This window comes from Aulostomus chinensis, chromosome 5 (assembly GCF_037954235.1).
Source record: "Aulostomus chinensis isolate RoL2024-O1b breed Wild chromosome 5, RoL_Achi_v1.0, whole genome shotgun sequence".
Taxonomy (NCBI): domain Eukaryota; kingdom Metazoa; phylum Chordata; class Actinopteri; order Syngnathiformes; family Aulostomidae; genus Aulostomus; species Aulostomus chinensis.
Window position 1 is genome coordinate 16850120 of NC_141324.1, and position 20506 is coordinate 16870625.

General features: G+C 40.5%; 1 protein-coding gene across 10 annotated transcripts in view; it reads right to left on the minus strand.

Moving 5' to 3' along the window:
* mbnl1 (muscleblind-like splicing regulator 1) overlaps nucleotides 1-20506 on the minus strand; it is a 47916-nt gene that overhangs the window by 19935 nt on the left and 7475 nt on the right. For all 10 annotated transcript variants that reach the window (XM_086203557.1, XM_086203554.1, XM_086203560.1 and 7 more), the window contains exon 2: nucleotides 17445-18388. In XM_086203557.1, the coding sequence (XP_086059683.1) occupies nucleotides 17445-17618 (174 nt within the window). In that variant the 5' untranslated portion in view covers nucleotides 17619-18388. The remainder of the gene's footprint in view (nucleotides 1-17444; nucleotides 18389-20506) is intronic.

Here is a 20506-nt window from a genome sequence, read left to right on the forward strand (position 1 = left end):
AGCTGATACACAACTGGTACAATACACAGCTGATACACAACTGATACACAACTGATACAATATACAGCTGATACACAACTGGTACAATACACAGCTGATACACGACTGGTACACAACTGGTACAATACACGGCTGATACGCAACTGGTACACAACTGATACAATACACAGCTGATACACGACTGGTACACAACTGATACAATATACAGCTGATACACAACTGGTACAATACACAGCTGATACACAACTGGTACACAACTGATACAATACACAGCTGATACACGACTGGTACACAACTGATACAATATACAGCTGATACACAACTGGTACAATACACAGCTGATACACAACTGGTACACAACTGATACAATACACGGCTGATACGCAACTGGTACACAACTGATACAATACACAGCTGATACACGACTGGTACACAAGCGATACAATAAACAGCTGATACACAACTGATACACAACTGACACAATAAACAGCTGATACACAACTGATACACAACTGATACAATACACAGCTGATACACAACTGATACACAAGTGATACAATAAACAGCTGATACACAACTGAGACACAACTGATACAATAAACAGCTGATACACAACTGATACACAACTGATACAATACACAGCTGATACACGACTGGTACAATACACAGCTGATACACAACTGATACAATAAACAGCTAATACACAATTGATGCACAACTGATACAATACACAGCTGATACAATACACAACTGGTACCATACACAGCTGATACACAACTGGTACACAACTGATACAATACACAGCTGATACGCAACTGGTACACAACGGGTACACAACTGATACAATACACAGCTGATACGCAACTGGTACACGACGGGTACACAACTGATACAATACACAGCTGATACACAACTGGTACAATACAAAGCTGATACACAACTGATACACAACTGATAGAATACACAACTGATACAATACACAACTGGTACCATACACAGCTGATACACAACTGGTACACAACTGATACAATACACGGCTGATACGCAACTGGTACACAACTGGTACACAACTGATACAATACACAGCTGATACACAACTGGTACCATACACAGCTGATACACAACTGGTACACAACTGATACAATAAACAGCTGATAAACAACTGATACAAAACTGATACAATACACAGCTGATACAATACACAACTGGTACCATACACAGCTGATACACAACTGGTACACAACTGATACAATACACGGCTGATACGCAACTGGTACACAACTGGCACACAAGTGATACAATACACAGCTGATGCACAACTGATACAATAAACAGCTGATACACAACTGATACAATACACAGCTGATACACAACTGATACACAACTGATACAATAAACAGCTGATACACTAAACAGCTGATACACAACTGATACAACACACGGCTGATACACAACTGGTACACAACTGATACGATACACAACTGATACTGAATACGATACACAACTGATACTGATACACAACTGATACTGATACACAACTGATACGATACACAACTGATACTGATACACAACTGATACTGATGCACAACTGATATTGATGCACAACTGATACTGATACACAACTGTTACTGATACACAACTAATACTGATACACAACTGATACTGATACACAACTGATACTGATGCACAACTGATATTGATGCACAACTGATTCTGATACACAACTGATAATGATACACAACTAATACTGATACACAACTGATATTGATGCACAACTGATACGATACACAACTGATACTGAATACGATACAAACTGATACTGATGCACAACTGATACTGATACACAACTGACACTGATACACAACTGATACTGATACACAACTGATACTGATGCACAACTGATATTGATGCACAACTGATACGATACACAACTGATACTGATACACAACTGATACTGATACACAACTGATACTGATGCACAACTGATATTGATGCACAACTGATACGATACACAACTGATACTGATACACAACTGATACTGATGCACAACTAATACTTAATACGATACACAACTGATACTGATGCACAACTAATACTTAATACGATACACAACTGATACTGATGCACAACTGATACTGATGCACAACTGATACTGATACACAACTAATACTGATTCACAACTAATACTTAATACGATACACAACTGATACTGATACACAACTGATACTGATACACAACTGATACTGATGCACAACTCATACTGATACACAACTGATACTGATACACAACTAACACTGATACACAACTAATACTTATTACGACACACAACTGATACTGATACACAGCTGATACTGATACACAACTGATACTGATACACAACTAATACTGATACACAACTAATACTTAATATGACACACAATTGATACTGATACACAACTAATACTTAATACGATACACAACTGATACTAATAAACAACTGATACTGATGCACAACTAATACTGATGCACAACTGATACTAATAAACAACTGATACTGATACACAACTAATACTGATGCACAACTGATGCTGATACACAACTAATACTTAACATGATACACAACTGATACTGATACACAACTGATACTGAATACAATACACAACTGATACTGACACACAACTGATACTGAATACCATACACAACTGCTATGATACACAACTCATACTGAATACCATACACAACCGATACTAATACACAACTGATACTGATACACAACTAATACTTAACATGATACACAACTGATACTGATACATAACTGATACTGATGCACAACTGATATTGATGCACAACTGATACGATACACAACTGATACTGATACACAACTGATACTGATACACAACTAATATTGATGCACAACTGATATTGATGCACAACTGATACGATACACAACTGATACTGATACACAACTAATACTGATGCACAACTGATACTGATGCACAACTGATACGATACAAAACTGATACTGATACACAACTAATATTGATGCACAACTGATACGATACACAACTGATACTGATACACAACTAATACTGATGCACAACTGATACTGATGCACAACTGATACGATACACAACTGATACTGATACACAACTAATACTGATGCACAACTGATACTGATGCACAACTGATACGATACAAAACTGATACTGATACACAACAAATACTTTATACGATACACAACTGATACTAATAAACAACTGATACTGATACACAACTGATACGATACACAACTGATACTGATACACAACTGATACTGATACACAACTGATATTGATGCACAACTAATACTTAATACGATACACAACTGATACTGATGAACAACTGATTCTGATACACAACTGATACTGATACACAACTAATACTTAATACGATACACAACTAATACTAATACACAACTGATACTGATGCACAACTGATACTGATACACAACTGATACTGATGCACAACTGATACTGATATACAACTGATACTGATACACAACTGATACTGATATACAACTGATACTGATACACAACTGATACGAAACAAAAACTGATACTGATACACAACTGATACTGATGCACAACTGATATTGATGCACAACTGATACTGATACACAACTGATACTGAATACCATACACAACTGCTATGATACACATCTCATACTGAATACCATACACAACTGATACTAATACACAACTGATACTGATACACAACTAATACTTAACATGATACACAACTGATACTGATACACAACTGATACTGATGCACAACTGATGCTGATACACAACTAATACTTAACATGATACACAACTGATACTGATACACAACTGATACTGAATACAATACACAACTGATACTGATACACAACTGATACTGAATACCATACACAACTGCTATGATACACAACTCATACTGAATACCATACATAACTGATACTAATACACAACTGATACTGATACACAACTAATATTGATGCACAACTGATACTGATGCACAACTGATACGATACACAACTGATACTGATACACAACTGATACTGATGCACAACTGATACTGATGCACAACTGATACGATACAAAACTGATACTGATACACAACAAATACTTTATACGATACACAACTGATACTAATAAACAACTGATACGATACACAACTGATACTGATACACAAATGATACTGATACACAACTGATATTGATGCACAACTAATACTTAATACGATACACAACTGATACTGATGAACAACTGATTCTGATACACAACTGATACTGATACACAACTAATACTTAATACGATACACAACTAATACTAATACACAACTGATACTGATGCACAACTGATACTGATACACAACTGATACTGATACACAACTGATACTGAATACGATACACAATTGATACGATACACAACTAATACTGAATACGATACACAACTGATACTAATACACAACTGATACTAATACACAACTGATACTGATACACAACTGATACTGAATACGATACACAACTGCTATGATACACGACTCATACTGAATACGATACACAACTGATACTAATACACAACTGATACTGATACACAACTGCTACTGAATACGATACACAACTGATACTAATACACAACTGATACTAATACACAACTGATACTGATACACAACTGATATTGATGCACAACTAATACTTAATACGATACACAACTGATACTGATGAACAACTGATTCTGATACACAATTGATACTGATACACAACTAATACTTAATACGATACACAACTAATACTAATACACAACTGATACTGATGCACAACTGATACTGATACACAACTGATACTGATGCACAACTGATACTGATATACAACTGATACTGATACACAACTGATACGATACACAACTGATACTGATACACAACTGATACTGATGCACAACTGATATTGATGCACAATTCATACTGATACACAACTGATACTGAATACCATACACAACTGCTATGATACACATCTCATACTGAATACCATACACAACTGATACTAATACACAACTGATACTGATACACAACTAATACTTAACATGATACACAACTGATACTGATACACAACTGATACTGATGCACAACTGATACGATACAAAACTGATACTGATACACAACAAATACTTTATACGATACACAACTGATACTAATAAACAACTGATACGATACACAACTGATATTGATGCACAACTAATACTTAATACGATACACAACTGATACTGATGAACAACTGATTCTGATACACAACTGATACTGATACACAACTAATACTTAATACGATACACAACTAATACTAATACACAACTGACACTGATGCACAACTGATACTGATACACAACTGATACTGATACACAACTGATACTGAATACGATACACAATTGATACGATTCACAACTAATACTGAATACGATACACAACTGATACTAATACACAACTGATACTGATACACAACTGACACTGAATACGATACACAACTGCTATGATACACGACTCATACTGAATACGATACACAACTGATACTAATACACAACTGATACTGATACACAACTGGTACTGAATACGATACACAACTAATACTAATACACAACTGATACTGATGCACAACTGATACTGATACACAACTGATACTGATGCACAACTGATACTGATATACAACTGATACTGATACACAACTGATACTGATATACAACTGATACTGATACACAACTGATACGAAACAAAAACTGATACTGATACACAACTGATACTGATGCACAACTGATATTGATGCACAACTGATACTGATACACAACTGATACTGAATACCATACACAACTGCTATGATACACATCTCATACTGAATACCATACACAACTGATACTAATACACAACTGATACTGATACACAACTAATACTTAACATGATACACAACTGATACTGATACACAACTGATACTGATGCACAACTGATGCTGATACACAACTAATACTTAACATGATACACAACTGATACTGATACACAACTGATACTGAATACAATACACAACTGATACTGATACACAACTGATACTGAATACCATACACAACTGCTATGATACACAACTCATACTGAATACCATACATAACTGATACTAATACACAACTGATACTGATACACAACTAATATTGATGCACAACTGATACTGATGCACAACTGATACGATACACAACTGATACTGATACACAACTGATACTGATGCACAACTGATACTGATGCACAACTGATACGATACAAAACTGATACTGATACACAACAAATACTTTATACGATACACAACTGATACTAATAAACAACTGATACGATACACAACTGATACTGATACACAAATGATACTGATACACAACTGATATTGATGCACAACTAATACTTAATACGATACACAACTGATACTGATGAACAACTGATTCTGATACACAACTGATACTGATACACAACTAATACTTAATACGATACACAACTAATACTAATACACAACTGATACTGATGCACAACTGATACTGATACACAACTGATACTGATACACAACTGATACTGAATACGATACACAATTGATACGATACACAACTAATACTGAATACGATACACAACTGATACTAATACACAACTGATACTAATACACAACTGATACTGATACACAACTGATACTGAATACGATACACAACTGCTATGATACACGACTCATACTGAATACGATACACAACTGATACTAATACACAACTGATACTGATACACAACTGCTACTGAATACGATACACAACTGATACTAATACACAACTGATACTAATACACAACTGATACTGATACACAACTGATATTGATGCACAACTAATACTTAATACGATACACAACTGATACTGATGAACAACTGATTCTGATACACAATTGATACTGATACACAACTAATACTTAATACGATACACAACTAATACTAATACACAACTGATACTGATGCACAACTGATACTGATACACAACTGATACTGATGCACAACTGATACTGATATACAACTGATACTGATACACAACTGATACGATACACAACTGATACTGATACACAACTGATACTGATGCACAACTGATATTGATGCACAATTCATACTGATACACAACTGATACTGAATACCATACACAACTGCTATGATACACATCTCATACTGAATACCATACACAACTGATACTAATACACAACTGATACTGATACACAACTAATACTTAACATGATACACAACTGATACTGATACACAACTGATACTGATGCACAACTGATACGATACAAAACTGATACTGATACACAACAAATACTTTATACGATACACAACTGATACTAATAAACAACTGATACGATACACAACTGATATTGATGCACAACTAATACTTAATACGATACACAACTGATACTGATGAACAACTGATTCTGATACACAACTGATACTGATACACAACTAATACTTAATACGATACACAACTAATACTAATACACAACTGACACTGATGCACAACTGATACTGATACACAACTGATACTGATACACAACTGATACTGAATACGATACACAATTGATACGATTCACAACTAATACTGAATACGATACACAACTGATACTAATACACAACTGATACTGATACACAACTGACACTGAATACGATACACAACTGCTATGATACACGACTCATACTGAATACGATACACAACTGATACTAATACACAACTGATACTGATACACAACTGGTACTGAATACGATACACAACTGATACTAATACACAACTGATACTAATACACAACTGATACTGATACACAACTGATATTGAATACGATACACAACTGGTACTGAATACGATACACAACTGGTACTGAATACGATACACAACTGGTACTGAATACAATACACAACTGATAATTAATTCAATACACAACTGATACTGATACACAACTGATATTGAATACGATACACAACTGGTACTGAATACGATACACAACTGGTACTGAATACGATACACAACTGATACTGAATACGATACACAACTGGTACTGAATACAATACAAAACTGATAATGAATACAAAACACAACTGATACTGAATACCATACACAACTGATACTAATACACAACTGATACTGAAAAATATCTGCCTTGTCCCGTCTCTCCTCTCTTACATTGCTCAGTGTTTCCTTTAGCATTTATGTGGGAATCAGGACAAATGTGTTGGACTGAATGAATGGAATGAAAAAGTGTTAGCAGAACATCTCCAGTCAGCCAGTATGAGGAAAGGTCAAGTACTGACACATTAACATAACACTTAAAATACTTAAATGGTTACTGCTCTGATTGTGTATAACTGTGCCAGTAGGCACGGTTTGTTATTGATGACAGCGCTACTGCAATATATAAAGCAATATTCATCGTCGCTGCCGCCTGGATGAGCGAGAAATGATTTGACGGTGCAGTAAACAGAGAATCCAGCAGACCGTCAGTGGATTTCATCCAATCAGGGAGATGTCGGGTGGTGCAACTGTTTCAGCTCGACAAGAAGGAAACGCGATGGATCCTGGGTGACCGAGAGGCAGGTAGGATCATTTGTAAGGATGAAGAGTCAGACAGGAATCATCAACAGTGAATCAAACACAAGGAGGGGGTAATTGAGACTTGTGCTGCAGCTTTGACAGGTCCAGACGAAGAAGGTACTCGCGGGGGGGGGGGGGGTAAAAACAAATACCATTGCACAGAAGGCAATCAAGCAAAATAACAGGAGACGGACAGCTTTCAACATGGTTTTTCCTAATTGCCATTCTGTCACAAATATCCCCAGCGGGCATATCGCCGTTGTTTAGCTTCTGGCATCCATCTTTGATGTTCGGCAGCAGTGGAACGATGAGGTGTAGGGTAAACCTGACTGACAGAACTAACAGCAGGCGAGAGGGAGGGCCGGCTAGAAAAGGTGTTGAGTAAAGTGAGCTAAAGATGTAGCAGTGCCCCGGAGCGCCACTCGCACCTGTCTGGTGGGAGGGTAATGGCTGGGTTGACTATCTGGATCTGTGACTGCTGGCATGTGAAAGTTATTGAAAAAAAAACCACATGAAAGAGAGAGTCAGGGATGGAGATTAATGGATGTAATTAGGAAACGTCGCTGAGATTACGCAACCCCTTTGCACCCCTGAACATTCTGGTTTCACCGTGTGAAATATTAAGATGCACGACTGCGCTGCTTCGACTTTCCTGCAAAACTCAAGGGCTGATAATGAACCTGCCTCTATGATACGGGTGGGGGGGTCTTGAGCCAAAGTTAACAGCAACATTTCCCTGACATGTTTAATCAGCATAAATACAACCTCAGATACATTTCCACCCCTGTTAAAAAAAAGAAGTCTGTTTGGATCCAGGAAACTAGCACAGAACTAGATTAGCACTGAAGAAAAACATCATAAATACTGTCTTTGCTTTACCACACTGGCAAGAAAATAGAGCTTGAAGTTTTTAAGGCAGTGCGGTTGGGTAAAATGGAAATTCGTGTATTTTAAATGTCATTCTTGTTTTGCTGTGTATCTTTCCCCAAAATTCAGGCTGCAGTGGAGCTGTGAGTGCTGATGACAGGAATGGTTGCATGCTTATGTCTGCAGGATGTGGCCAACCATAACTGTTGGCATTCAAAAGGTGAGAACTATGCCTTTGCACCAAAAAACAAAAAACAAAACAAAAACCTACATATTAAAAAAAAAAGAACTTGCTGTAAAAGTGAGTCACAGTACGTAAAGGTTCCATGAAACATAAATGAACGCTCTGGAAATCTGCATATTTAAGCGAATAAACACTGAAATAAACTCCTCCTCAAAGATTTACTGATGTCACTGCAGTACCTGTTGATTTTCGCGTTACAGCTTGAATTTTGAACTATAAGCCCCACCCCTTTATTGAGTAAATATTCAAATCTGAAATGCATAAATACACATAATTCAATTTATAAGAATGTCAGTTAAAAAAAAAGAAGCTAAACTAAATTACTTCAAATACTTTAAAACTAATTCTCTGAGTGTGGACTGTCCTCGGTGCTCTGATGTGTCCATATTAAACTGGTGAAGCAAACAAACTGTGATGTGTATGTTGAGAACGAGGGGAAAAGAGTGAGAGAACGAGGGAGAGAGTGAGAGAGAAAGGAAGAAAGAGAAGAAATCATTGTATCAGTGGTGTTGTGAAGGGAGCCAGTGTGATGGAGGGACAGGGTCGGCTGACACTGAGAAGAAAAGACAAGGCTGTTGTTGACAAAACGCGCAGCCGTACTGATGTGACAAGGATGTACACACCACAGAAAGAGCAGGCGAAGAATGTCTCAGTTTACGTTTAGATTATTGTGTGTGTGTGTGTGTGTGTGTGTGTGTGTGTGTGTGTGTGTGAGTGTGTGTGTGTGTGAGAGTGTGTGTGTGTGGGTGTGTGGAGGCCAGGAATAGACCAGTCCAAACATAAATCCTTCCAACATAAAAGTGTCTAAGACTTAAGAACAGACCCGTCAACACCAGGAGAGAGAGAGAGAGAGAGAGAGAGAGAGAGAGAGAGAGAGAGAGAGAGAGAGGTGTAAGAGACCATGCTCACTTTAACAAAACCCCCTCTTATGTGACTCAGCTTATTTTAATCTGCCACAGAGACGACTGAGCTCACGCTCACACACACACTGAAAAAAGTCTTATGGATGGCTGAGTCCTGGCCTTGTTAACTTAAAGGAGGTATTCATCGCGGATGCGCCCACAGATTTCCCATTAAAAATCCAATTAGGGATGGAGGAGTCATGCGTCGACTGCAGAGGACAGAAGCCAGCACAGATCCTGGGCCATCTGAATTATAGCATCAGTGCGGCGCGCTGACTGGAGATTAGCGCGGCGCTGCTGGGATCAACCCCCGCTGATCACCGGTGTGATGAAAACCTTCACCCATTAGTCTACTTCCCATTCACATTATAACACTTCACACAGGTGTCCTGTTTCCTTTTCTACTCAATGTTGTCTCCAGGCTAGCACATGCTGGCCCCCTGCCAGCTGAGCAGGTACCATGACGATCACGCGTCTATGACGAATGTGGATTCCACACACACCCATCTGTGCCCGCTCGTGTGTGTGTGTCACTAATCTATTTTGACCATATCCAAGTAGTGTGTTTATATCAAATAAGCTCAGCAGACCAGATAGTTTACCACAAAAGATTTCTTCCCCCATCAGGTTCACCCTGAGACATTTTCCTGAATATTAATGAGGTGAGCATTCAGGAAAATATTAATATGTAATACCATTGGAATTTTGCTACCACAATTAGTTTAAATACACAGTAGGTAATTCCAGCCACTAGAAGTCTCTCTCAATCGTGTGAGTCTGTACCTCGGGAGTTGTTTCCATTTAGCTCTCAAGTGTATGAGGATATAATTTTGCAAATATCGCAATCAAGCAATGCAAATGAGGTGCTTTTCCATGAGCTGGTTTAGAGCGAAAAAACTCAGCAATAACATGCATATTCCTGACAGAAAATGGTGGCATAAGTAATGAAACGCATGGCTTTAAAAAAAAAACCCAACAACATAAAGCATAGTATTTGAAGAGGAAGAGGTCGTCTCTGTTTACTGTTGAATGATGAAGAAAAGGAAGGAGGAGTTGAGTTGATTTTAATTTGCAGAAGTTACAAATGTTCTTCGATGTCAAGTTAGTAGCGGTCATGCTGTCTGCAGATGAAGACAAAGATTGTGAGCATCCAGGAAGACGCCAGCAGCACACACAGCTGCTCGGTCACGTGACTCGAAGATTTGCAACGTTAGATCTTATTTGCAAAAGGGGGTTTTCCTGCTCCCGTTGTGCATTGGCTCGATTTCTAAAAAGGAAAAAACAACAACAGAAAAAAACAACAACCACAGAACGCTCAAAATACAGGAATAGAAACTTAACAGCCACCACCTCTGCTGATGAATCTGACATATTCACATTATGTCATGTAACTGTAATAAAGCAGCCTCAGGTAACCATTATCTAATCTCACATTCGCTTGATAAGTAACATTTAGGTGAGGTCACTCATGGTGTGCTAGGTCAGCGCCATTATCTGTGGTCAAAACAATCTAAAAATAACATGATGAGTGCATCCAATGTTCTTGGAGAGGCTGTACAAGGGAATGAAACAGTTACTCCAAGTAATCTTAGTGATTTCCCTGGCTACCTTTGAGAGGAAGTACACGACGACAAAACATACCGACGTTGGTCTGTTTGGTTTTGAACAATTTAATTCAGGCATGTTACAAGTTTAATATGAGACTAGACTTAACTAAATTAGAAACTCCAAACACACCAAACTGTGTTATTTTGCTCTGGTTTACAGCAATTCATCACCGGCCACTAAAATGACAACTGTTGTCGAAACGTGGCTGTGTGTGTGTGTGTGTGTGTGTGCGCGCGCGTGTCTGTGTCTTTTAATGTGCAGTGTAGTGTGTGACAGAAGTGTCAAAACAACATTAGCCCCTCAAGTCAACCTCATATGCTCTCACACATGGAGCGTGACATGTTAACTTTACAACCGGGGCACTGGCTAGATTGTGTGTTTATAAAATCATAAAAAAACACGCTGTCGACTAGCAACGCGGCTAATATTTACCCCGTGTGTGTGTGTGTGTGTGTATGTGTGTCTGGCCAACAACCACATGCTGAATGTGTGTGTTTTAACTAACCACCGTAATCTAAATATGCCGTCAAAACATGGTCAGCAGAAAGAGAGGAAAGACAGGTAGAGTGAGAGACAAATAAAGGTATTTACTCGTCCTTTGCTCTGCAGGAATGTAATCTTGGCTCAGAATAGTGTTGCAACACAAAGGAACCTGCTGCAACAGCACCGCTAACACAGATCTAACACACACATTCGGCCTCTTTTTCTCAGACATGATGACAGTAGGTGTGTCAGGCTGGCAGAAAGACAAGCAGTGTGTGTGTGCGTGTGTGTGTGTGTGTGTGTGTGTATTCAACCCCTAGACGGTTAATAGCGCTTCATGGTTTTATGACAGGGACGGCCTTGTCGGGGTAAACAAGGACCCGCTGCTGCTGCTGCTGTTAGCAGGTTCATAGGAGGTCATGATTGATGTCATTTCAGCCCCCAAACTCACGCCACATGGATCTATGTGGATGTGTGTGTGTCTGTGTGTGTGCTAGAAGAGGATAATGTGAACCATCCTACCCAGGGATGGGTGTGGCCTGAGGTAAATGAGGCAAAAACCAGACTGAGCGGGAAAGCAAGCGGAGGGAGTGAAAACAAGTAACAGAGGATAAGAGGACTAGAATAGGCTTGTATTAAATGAAAAACAGGAGTCCTTTGGAGCCGTGCTGTTGCAGTTATTTAGTGAATATTTTCACAACCTAAGTTTACTTTTATAGCAATTAGCAACACTTACAACTTCCTCAACTCTCCTGCAAGTCATAAACAAGATATTCTCTGAATATTACGGCAGGTATAAATATTTAGCTGCAAAGATACACACGACCAGGATCAGTTTCTGCTCACAAGTTAATCATTAATAGACAAAGTTACAAAGCTGACTTTAAATCAGGGCGTCCAGGCGGCCATTATCCTTCTCCAAATATTTACCCCTGCGCCGATGTAGATGAGCCGTCTGTGCTGCACCAACTAGATACGCCAGCCAGAGCCGCACACTGGGGTTAAGGCCAAGTGTAAGGCCAATGCACAGCCGCGTGCGCACGCGCCCACACACACGCACACACACACGCACACACACACACACACACTAACAGCTCAGTTTTCTGTGGCCTAGATGAAAACTTGACTGATTGTCTCGCTCCAGGGTGTGTTATCCACATCTGATTACGACCATGAACATCTTCCCATGAACAATTGCTGTTTTAACTCTTCTTTCTAGTCTCAGATTCTCTCCTGTTCACTGCCATGTGTTCTTGTGTGCGTGTGTCTTTAACATGTGTGTAAAAAGGAGGCCAGAGAGAGAGGGAGAGACTGTTGGGGAAATGGCTGGGTTTGGGTGTGACCTGCTCAGCTATGCACTGGTGATCATGTGAGACCTGTTCTAATTATACACTTCTCCAGAAGAAGGTCGATCCTCTCTCATAGGCAGAAAGAAGTGCCCGAGAGAGGGTGTGTATATATAAATACATACATAAATATATGTGTGTGTGTGTGGCTACATGCAACACATTGAGAAAAACCCAACCTGTGTGACCTGTTTCATTGGCACACGTGACTTCTTAGTGTGTGTCTACAAAACAAGAGTAGTGTAACAGTGTGGTGACATGTTTGCGGTTGATCTTCTGGGGTCTGCGCACCACTAACGAATCAACAGCTTTCTGACTTCCTCCATCCTCTCTTTTCTCTCTCTCTCTCTCTCTCTCTCTCTCTCCTGCTGTTTCCACTGTGGGTTTTAGAGACGTGCTCTGTTTTTCATTACCAGTGGAAAAAATGGGGCAAACTGTTTAAAAAAAGTCACCCATCTCCATTAATACACAAGGCCTTGCAGAAAATGAGTCCAAACTACTAAAATAGGCCCCTCGGATCCTTCACAAAAAAAAAACCCAAAAACAAAAAAACTCCCGTATATCTGCCAGTTACGCCTTTCCAGTAGCTCCACTGCTTTTCCAGTGAAAGTCTACACGTGGTCATGTCCGGATAGTCAGAACATTTGTATGTCATCTGCGGCAGTTACACAGCCACATGAAGGGCATCAAAATGAGTCACATTGTGGTCTCTTACAACATGGGTCCTATTTTTCTGTTGGTTATGACAACACTGCGCATGCTCGCTTAGATGCTGAACACAGATGAGCCTGATTGGGATCCTTTTGGACAGAAGAAACTACAATAAGCCAAGTGGAACAAAACTAAACCGGAAAACCGATCTGAAAACTGTTAACAGGAACAGGATCTGAAAACAAAGCGTAAATGTGATCACAGCTGTGGGTCTTTTTGTTGCAGGATACTTCAGAAACGGTTGATTTGGTTCAATGTGGTGAATCCTTAAAGAGACAGTTCCCCTGAAAATGACCTACACACTCTCACGCCAATTGAAGAGTAGGAGTTTCAAAAGACAAGGCGTAGCAGTCATCGCCAGGACAACTGAAGTGAACAGAGACCAACGTTAAAACTGTAAAAAAAAAAAAAATTGTACAGAAACTCTAGAAATCCTCTAAACTGCTTGTTTTAAGGATTCTGAGCGTTCTAAAGCCTGGACACGCAGAGTTGTTTGGAAAAACGTCGGTGCTAACATGTTTTTATCCTACACGTTTTAAAACTGCTCACCACTTCCGGTCACCCGACCCTCCACCAGAATGAGCCTGAGTCGACCATGAAGGGATTTTCATCTTTAAAGGGTGCTTATGTATATATATTTATTTATTTATGTGGACATGTCAAAGACGAAGTAAATCTAATTTCTTGAGTCCATGTGCTTTTTAGCCTCCAGAAACATCTTGATTGAATTCTGGATCTTGGGCCAAAAATGTATCAGTTGATTTTGACGATTGTTACCATATGCTTTCTAGTTATTTCTGAATAAGATGCTATTTCCATTAATGAGCTGCTTTCATTCAAATGCCAGCTTAAATGCTATGGAACAGAGTGCAGCTAATGACTGACGACGTACTTCCTCATAACATCCATTGAGTATTTTTTCTAAAATGTAACCTGAAACATTTCTGTCTTGTTTGTATCGTGGTGTTTTTTTTTGTTTTTATTTTTGAGCGATGTCTCGCTAATAACGCTAAATTGTGACACAGCGCGATTGAGGTGTGCGTCTACACAACTGCTCCTCATCCTCATTTGATTATTGCTAAGTCTCTACGAACATCCTCAGGTTCAGGTCATTAGAAAGCTCTGTTTACATGGATCTTATTCAGAGAACTGTCATGATGAAGTCACTGTTGTATTATTACAACATACTTAGAGAACAATTTACATGGGAAGGTCATTTACACCGAGGGTTTGTCGTTAGGGGCTGATCACTTGATGCAGACTTTAGAAAGAGAAAATGTTTCCATATGCAATGTTGTTTAATCGATTAAAGAACGTTACAAAAAGGAGCCGAATGGAGTGTGACACGTTTATTTTTTCTTTTTCAGAAAGTTACCACTTTGCTCTGTCTCCATAACATAGAACTTTATTTAATAAACCGCAAATGCCTCTCAGTGTTGTCATGTTGTCTTAATCCAATCCCCTTAAAGTAGGAGCCAAGATGTTACACGCCAGAATAATCCTTTAAATTTAGCCTCTAATCTGACACACACACACACACACACACACACACACACACACACACACACACACACACACACACACACACACACACTACGCAAATGCACAGGCGTTAGCACATTGTCAGGAAACTTGGGAAGCATTCAGCTCCAGTCAGACAATGTTCCTCTGTCCACATCTGGCTATAAACACAGTTCTGTGAGTGGACTCACACAAACTGTCCTCATCCCAACCCGGCCCTGCTCACACACTGCCAATGACCACGAGTCACCAGTGTCTGCAGGGGCAGAATACAAACAGATGAAACAACAGTTGAACCTGTGTGTGTGTGTGTGTGTGTGTGTGTGTGTGTGTGTGAGTGTTGGAAACTTTGGATTGAGTTCCGCCCATCTCTAGAGATCCGATAAAATGAGAGATTGTGAAATACGGAGAATGAGGGAGAGAAGGAGGCGTCTGATTTCCTGTTGCTGCTTAAAAATGTGAAAAAAGAAAAAAAAAGACTGGTGCCCAAAGTCTGCCCCTCACACTTCAGTCTACACACACACACACACACACACACACACACACACACACACACGCACGCACCCCTCTAACTGCCCCTAGGCCTCACACAGGAAGTGGTTTGACTGAGCGAGAGCTATACGATGACGCTATCGCCTCGCTCCTCTCTGGCTGTTCAGACGTGTTGTGCTGAGGGCATCTATATGAGTTTGTACATGTGCACATGCTATTCATCTGTGTTTTCCTGTTCTCGCAGCAGACTTAATGACTTCCAGAGAACTGTGCTGATGTACTCATGCACGTGTGTTTACAGTCAGCGAGGCAGCTGACTAGAAATGGCTCCTGTTTGATAGAAAAGCAGCCGACATAAAGGCTTCAGCCAAGACAGCTCCACAGTGCTGTGTTACAATGCCTGACTTCTGCTTCCTGAATCTAAAGAGCCTCAATTCTCCCCGCCTCTCGATCACATGTTCCAGTCACCTGACCAGAAGTAGGCGGGACAAAAGAGAGCACATGCTGTGGCCAGATGGTGTGCTGTAGCATGATGTAAACCACTGCCATTTCCAGTTTTTAAATATTCCCTCAAACTGTCTGCAAGACCTCATGTGCTTGGTCTCTGTTTGACCTCCTGACTTCCTGCTCTCCATTTCTCTTTTCTTACCTTGAGCGAGTCAAAGCAGGCGATGACCCGGCCGTTGTCCACCTGGCAGCTTTTGGCCGGATGAGCAAACTTGCACTCCTGGTCCGAGCGTGAGCATGTGCCCCTCTGGAACTCCCTACATACCTCCAGTGTCAGCCACTTTGTATCACGGATCTGTGTTAGGTTCATCGCCATGGCAACACGCTGGCAAAAGGAACTCCCAGCTGAGATTGCTTTAAGCGTGAATAAAGTACCTCTAGTGTTTTAATCCACGTCCTGTGTTTTGTTTTGTTTTTTGATGTCGTTACAGTCTCAAGCTGAAATGAAACATTCAAAAACAGAAAGTTGCTATTGATTGAGAAGGCTCCTGGTCCAGGGTGAAATGATGCAGGACGGTGTTAAGCTGTGAGTGTTATTGAGTCATTTTCCTGATCAATTAACCACTGAGGAGTTGATGGTATCCAGGAGAGACTCTAATAATTAAGATGCCGCTCTTCTTTCTCTCTCTCTCACTGTTTATTGCTCGCTGATCCACCTCGTCTACAAAAAGCCAAGATGGTGAACAGATGAACCGAGAGCCCTCCGGTTAGACGCGGTGAAGCAGGCAACAAAGGTGACAGTCAGGGTGTAGCCTGCTACAGGAAGGTTAAGGACACTGAGGGCTGCGTGGAGGCTTAGAGGGTCAAGGCGAAGGTTAAAGGCAAGGTGTGTGTGCATGTGTGTGGGCCTTGTGGTATGGCTGGTCAGCTGGCGGCGGGCAGCTTGGCCGTCTGGTGTAGAGAGCTGGAGCCGGCTGGAAGGAGTGGATGGTGATGATAGTGGACGGGGGTGGGGGTGGGGGGGCACAGGCTGTTGTCGCTGTCCTTGTTACTATGGCAGCAAGCGAGCGAGGCAGGGGGAGAAGATGGAGCTTCAGCGGTAGAAGCAGGTCAAAGCTGCAGCAGACGTCAGCGAAGGCACTTCCTCTGCGGGGAGAGAGAGAGAGACAAAATTTAGTTTGTTGATACACGTCATAAAAAAAGAACTTTAAAGTTTATTTTTCACTCTAGTTTATCTTCTGATTGTCTGCATTCTTAAAAGTCGTGCTACTGCACAACTACGCAACTGTGGGAATGAAGAATATGTAAAAATGTTAAAAATGCAGTTTCTTTCAGCTAGACAAATACAACTTTCACCCGCCCTGGGCTCTAAACACACATGGTGCGCACACACACATGCTCATCACGCCACACACACACACACACACACACACACACACACACACACACACACACACACACACACACAGAAGTGCACAAAGCACCCATTCAAAACTTTCCACCACTTCAATGCAGGAAAATCCGATCAAATCCTGTATCACTTACAGTCGAGTGCAGCGAAGCCGGTCGTTGCAATTGTGTTTTAAAGGTAAAAGGAGGGAAGAGAGTGAAAGAAAATGTGGAAGTTGAGGCAGGGCATGAGGGAGAATAGGTTAGTCATTTCCCCTCTTGCGAATCGGTGCGAGAGGGAGGACCAATGAGAGCTGGAGTACAGAGTTGCAGCAACATTCTGGGCCGAGCGCCAGGTGAGAGCAAGGGGAGGAGCGAAGACAAGGCTGACCTGCCTGCTGCGAGAGGACGAGACATCACAGGCTAAACTAATCACTCTCAACATTTTTTGTTTTACTAATGCATCCTGAATAAGACGGTGCTCCAGCATAGCTCCTGCTACCATAACCCGCTTCACTTTTACACTCAAACGCAGTCGAGATCATGATTTATTTTCTGTTTTGTTCTGAGTTTTGTTGCCAGGCCTTTCTATTTTCGGTGTCTCTATTGTACATGGAGTGCTGGGGGAATTTACATGATTTGGCTCCCCGGGGGCCCATTCTGCTCTTATCATAGGAGCAGGGTAACTCGCCACACCCTGTGAAGAGAAATCCCTTTTCCCAGAACAGCATGTGCACTTTCAGCAACTGCAACACTGCAACGCGCTGTATCAGATCCCTGCACCAGCGCAGCTCAGGTCATGATGACCAAGCAACATGAATGCGCGAGTTAAAAAAAAAAGAGAGAGAGGGAGTGAGAGTGTGACCTTGGATGACCCTTATGATAGCAAAAGTAGCATTAGCGCTACAAATGACCTTTGGATTGCGAGTATTATCATAACACAGATGCGCCAACTGCCCTGCCCCGTGAGACACATATCACACAGACAAACTCTTTAAAATTTTCTAATGACATAAAAGAATGTTTCTTTATCAGTTTTACAGCTTTTTTAATGTCTCAGAAAACATTTTCTGTCTAACAGCAGCTGGACTGAATGTCCTGTTCTGACATGAAACTGGTCCAACATGCCTCTTGTCGTGTTTTTTTTGTTGACATTACTAATCATATATTTCTGTTCTCATGAACTTGCTCATTCATCATTTCATACTGTTTGCTGTGAAAATGTCAACTCAGTGTAACCTGGTTTGCCCGGGGCAGGACTTAGCTTAACAATGCTACATGTGTTAGCGGCTACAGCTGATGCTAAGCTAACTGACAAACTTTTACACCAGACAGACTGAGGTGCAATGGAGACATCAGTTACAGCTTCTTCTTTTTTTTTTTAATTGAATGTGCCAGGGGTTGTCTTCAATCAAATGTTGACGATGCCCCCCCACACACACACACAAAAACACACACACACCCTCCAGTGTTCTGTCTGGTGCTCTTATCTGTTTCTATGATTTCGATAAGAGTCGGTCTAGCACATATCTGTGAAAAAGAGAGAAGACGTATTATAGCGTAAGACAGTACCAGAGTGATAATGAGCGCTCATTATGATCCATCATGTCTGGACATCCTTCTCTCATTGATTTCTTCATCTCTCTCTCGCTCTCCCGCCACTCCCTTTATCTTACTCCACTTTGCTTGTGAGACGCGTTCACTTGAAATAGGCAACTGTTTAATAACCACTGAATTCAGAGGATGTTTCTATTCCGCCTGTGCGCCCTCAAAATGACCGCCTGGTCGACACTTCTCTCCCAGCATCCTCAGCAAGACTCCCTTTTAGACTCCAAGGTCTTGTAAGCTGGTGCAAGGTCGACCACGCTGGAAGAT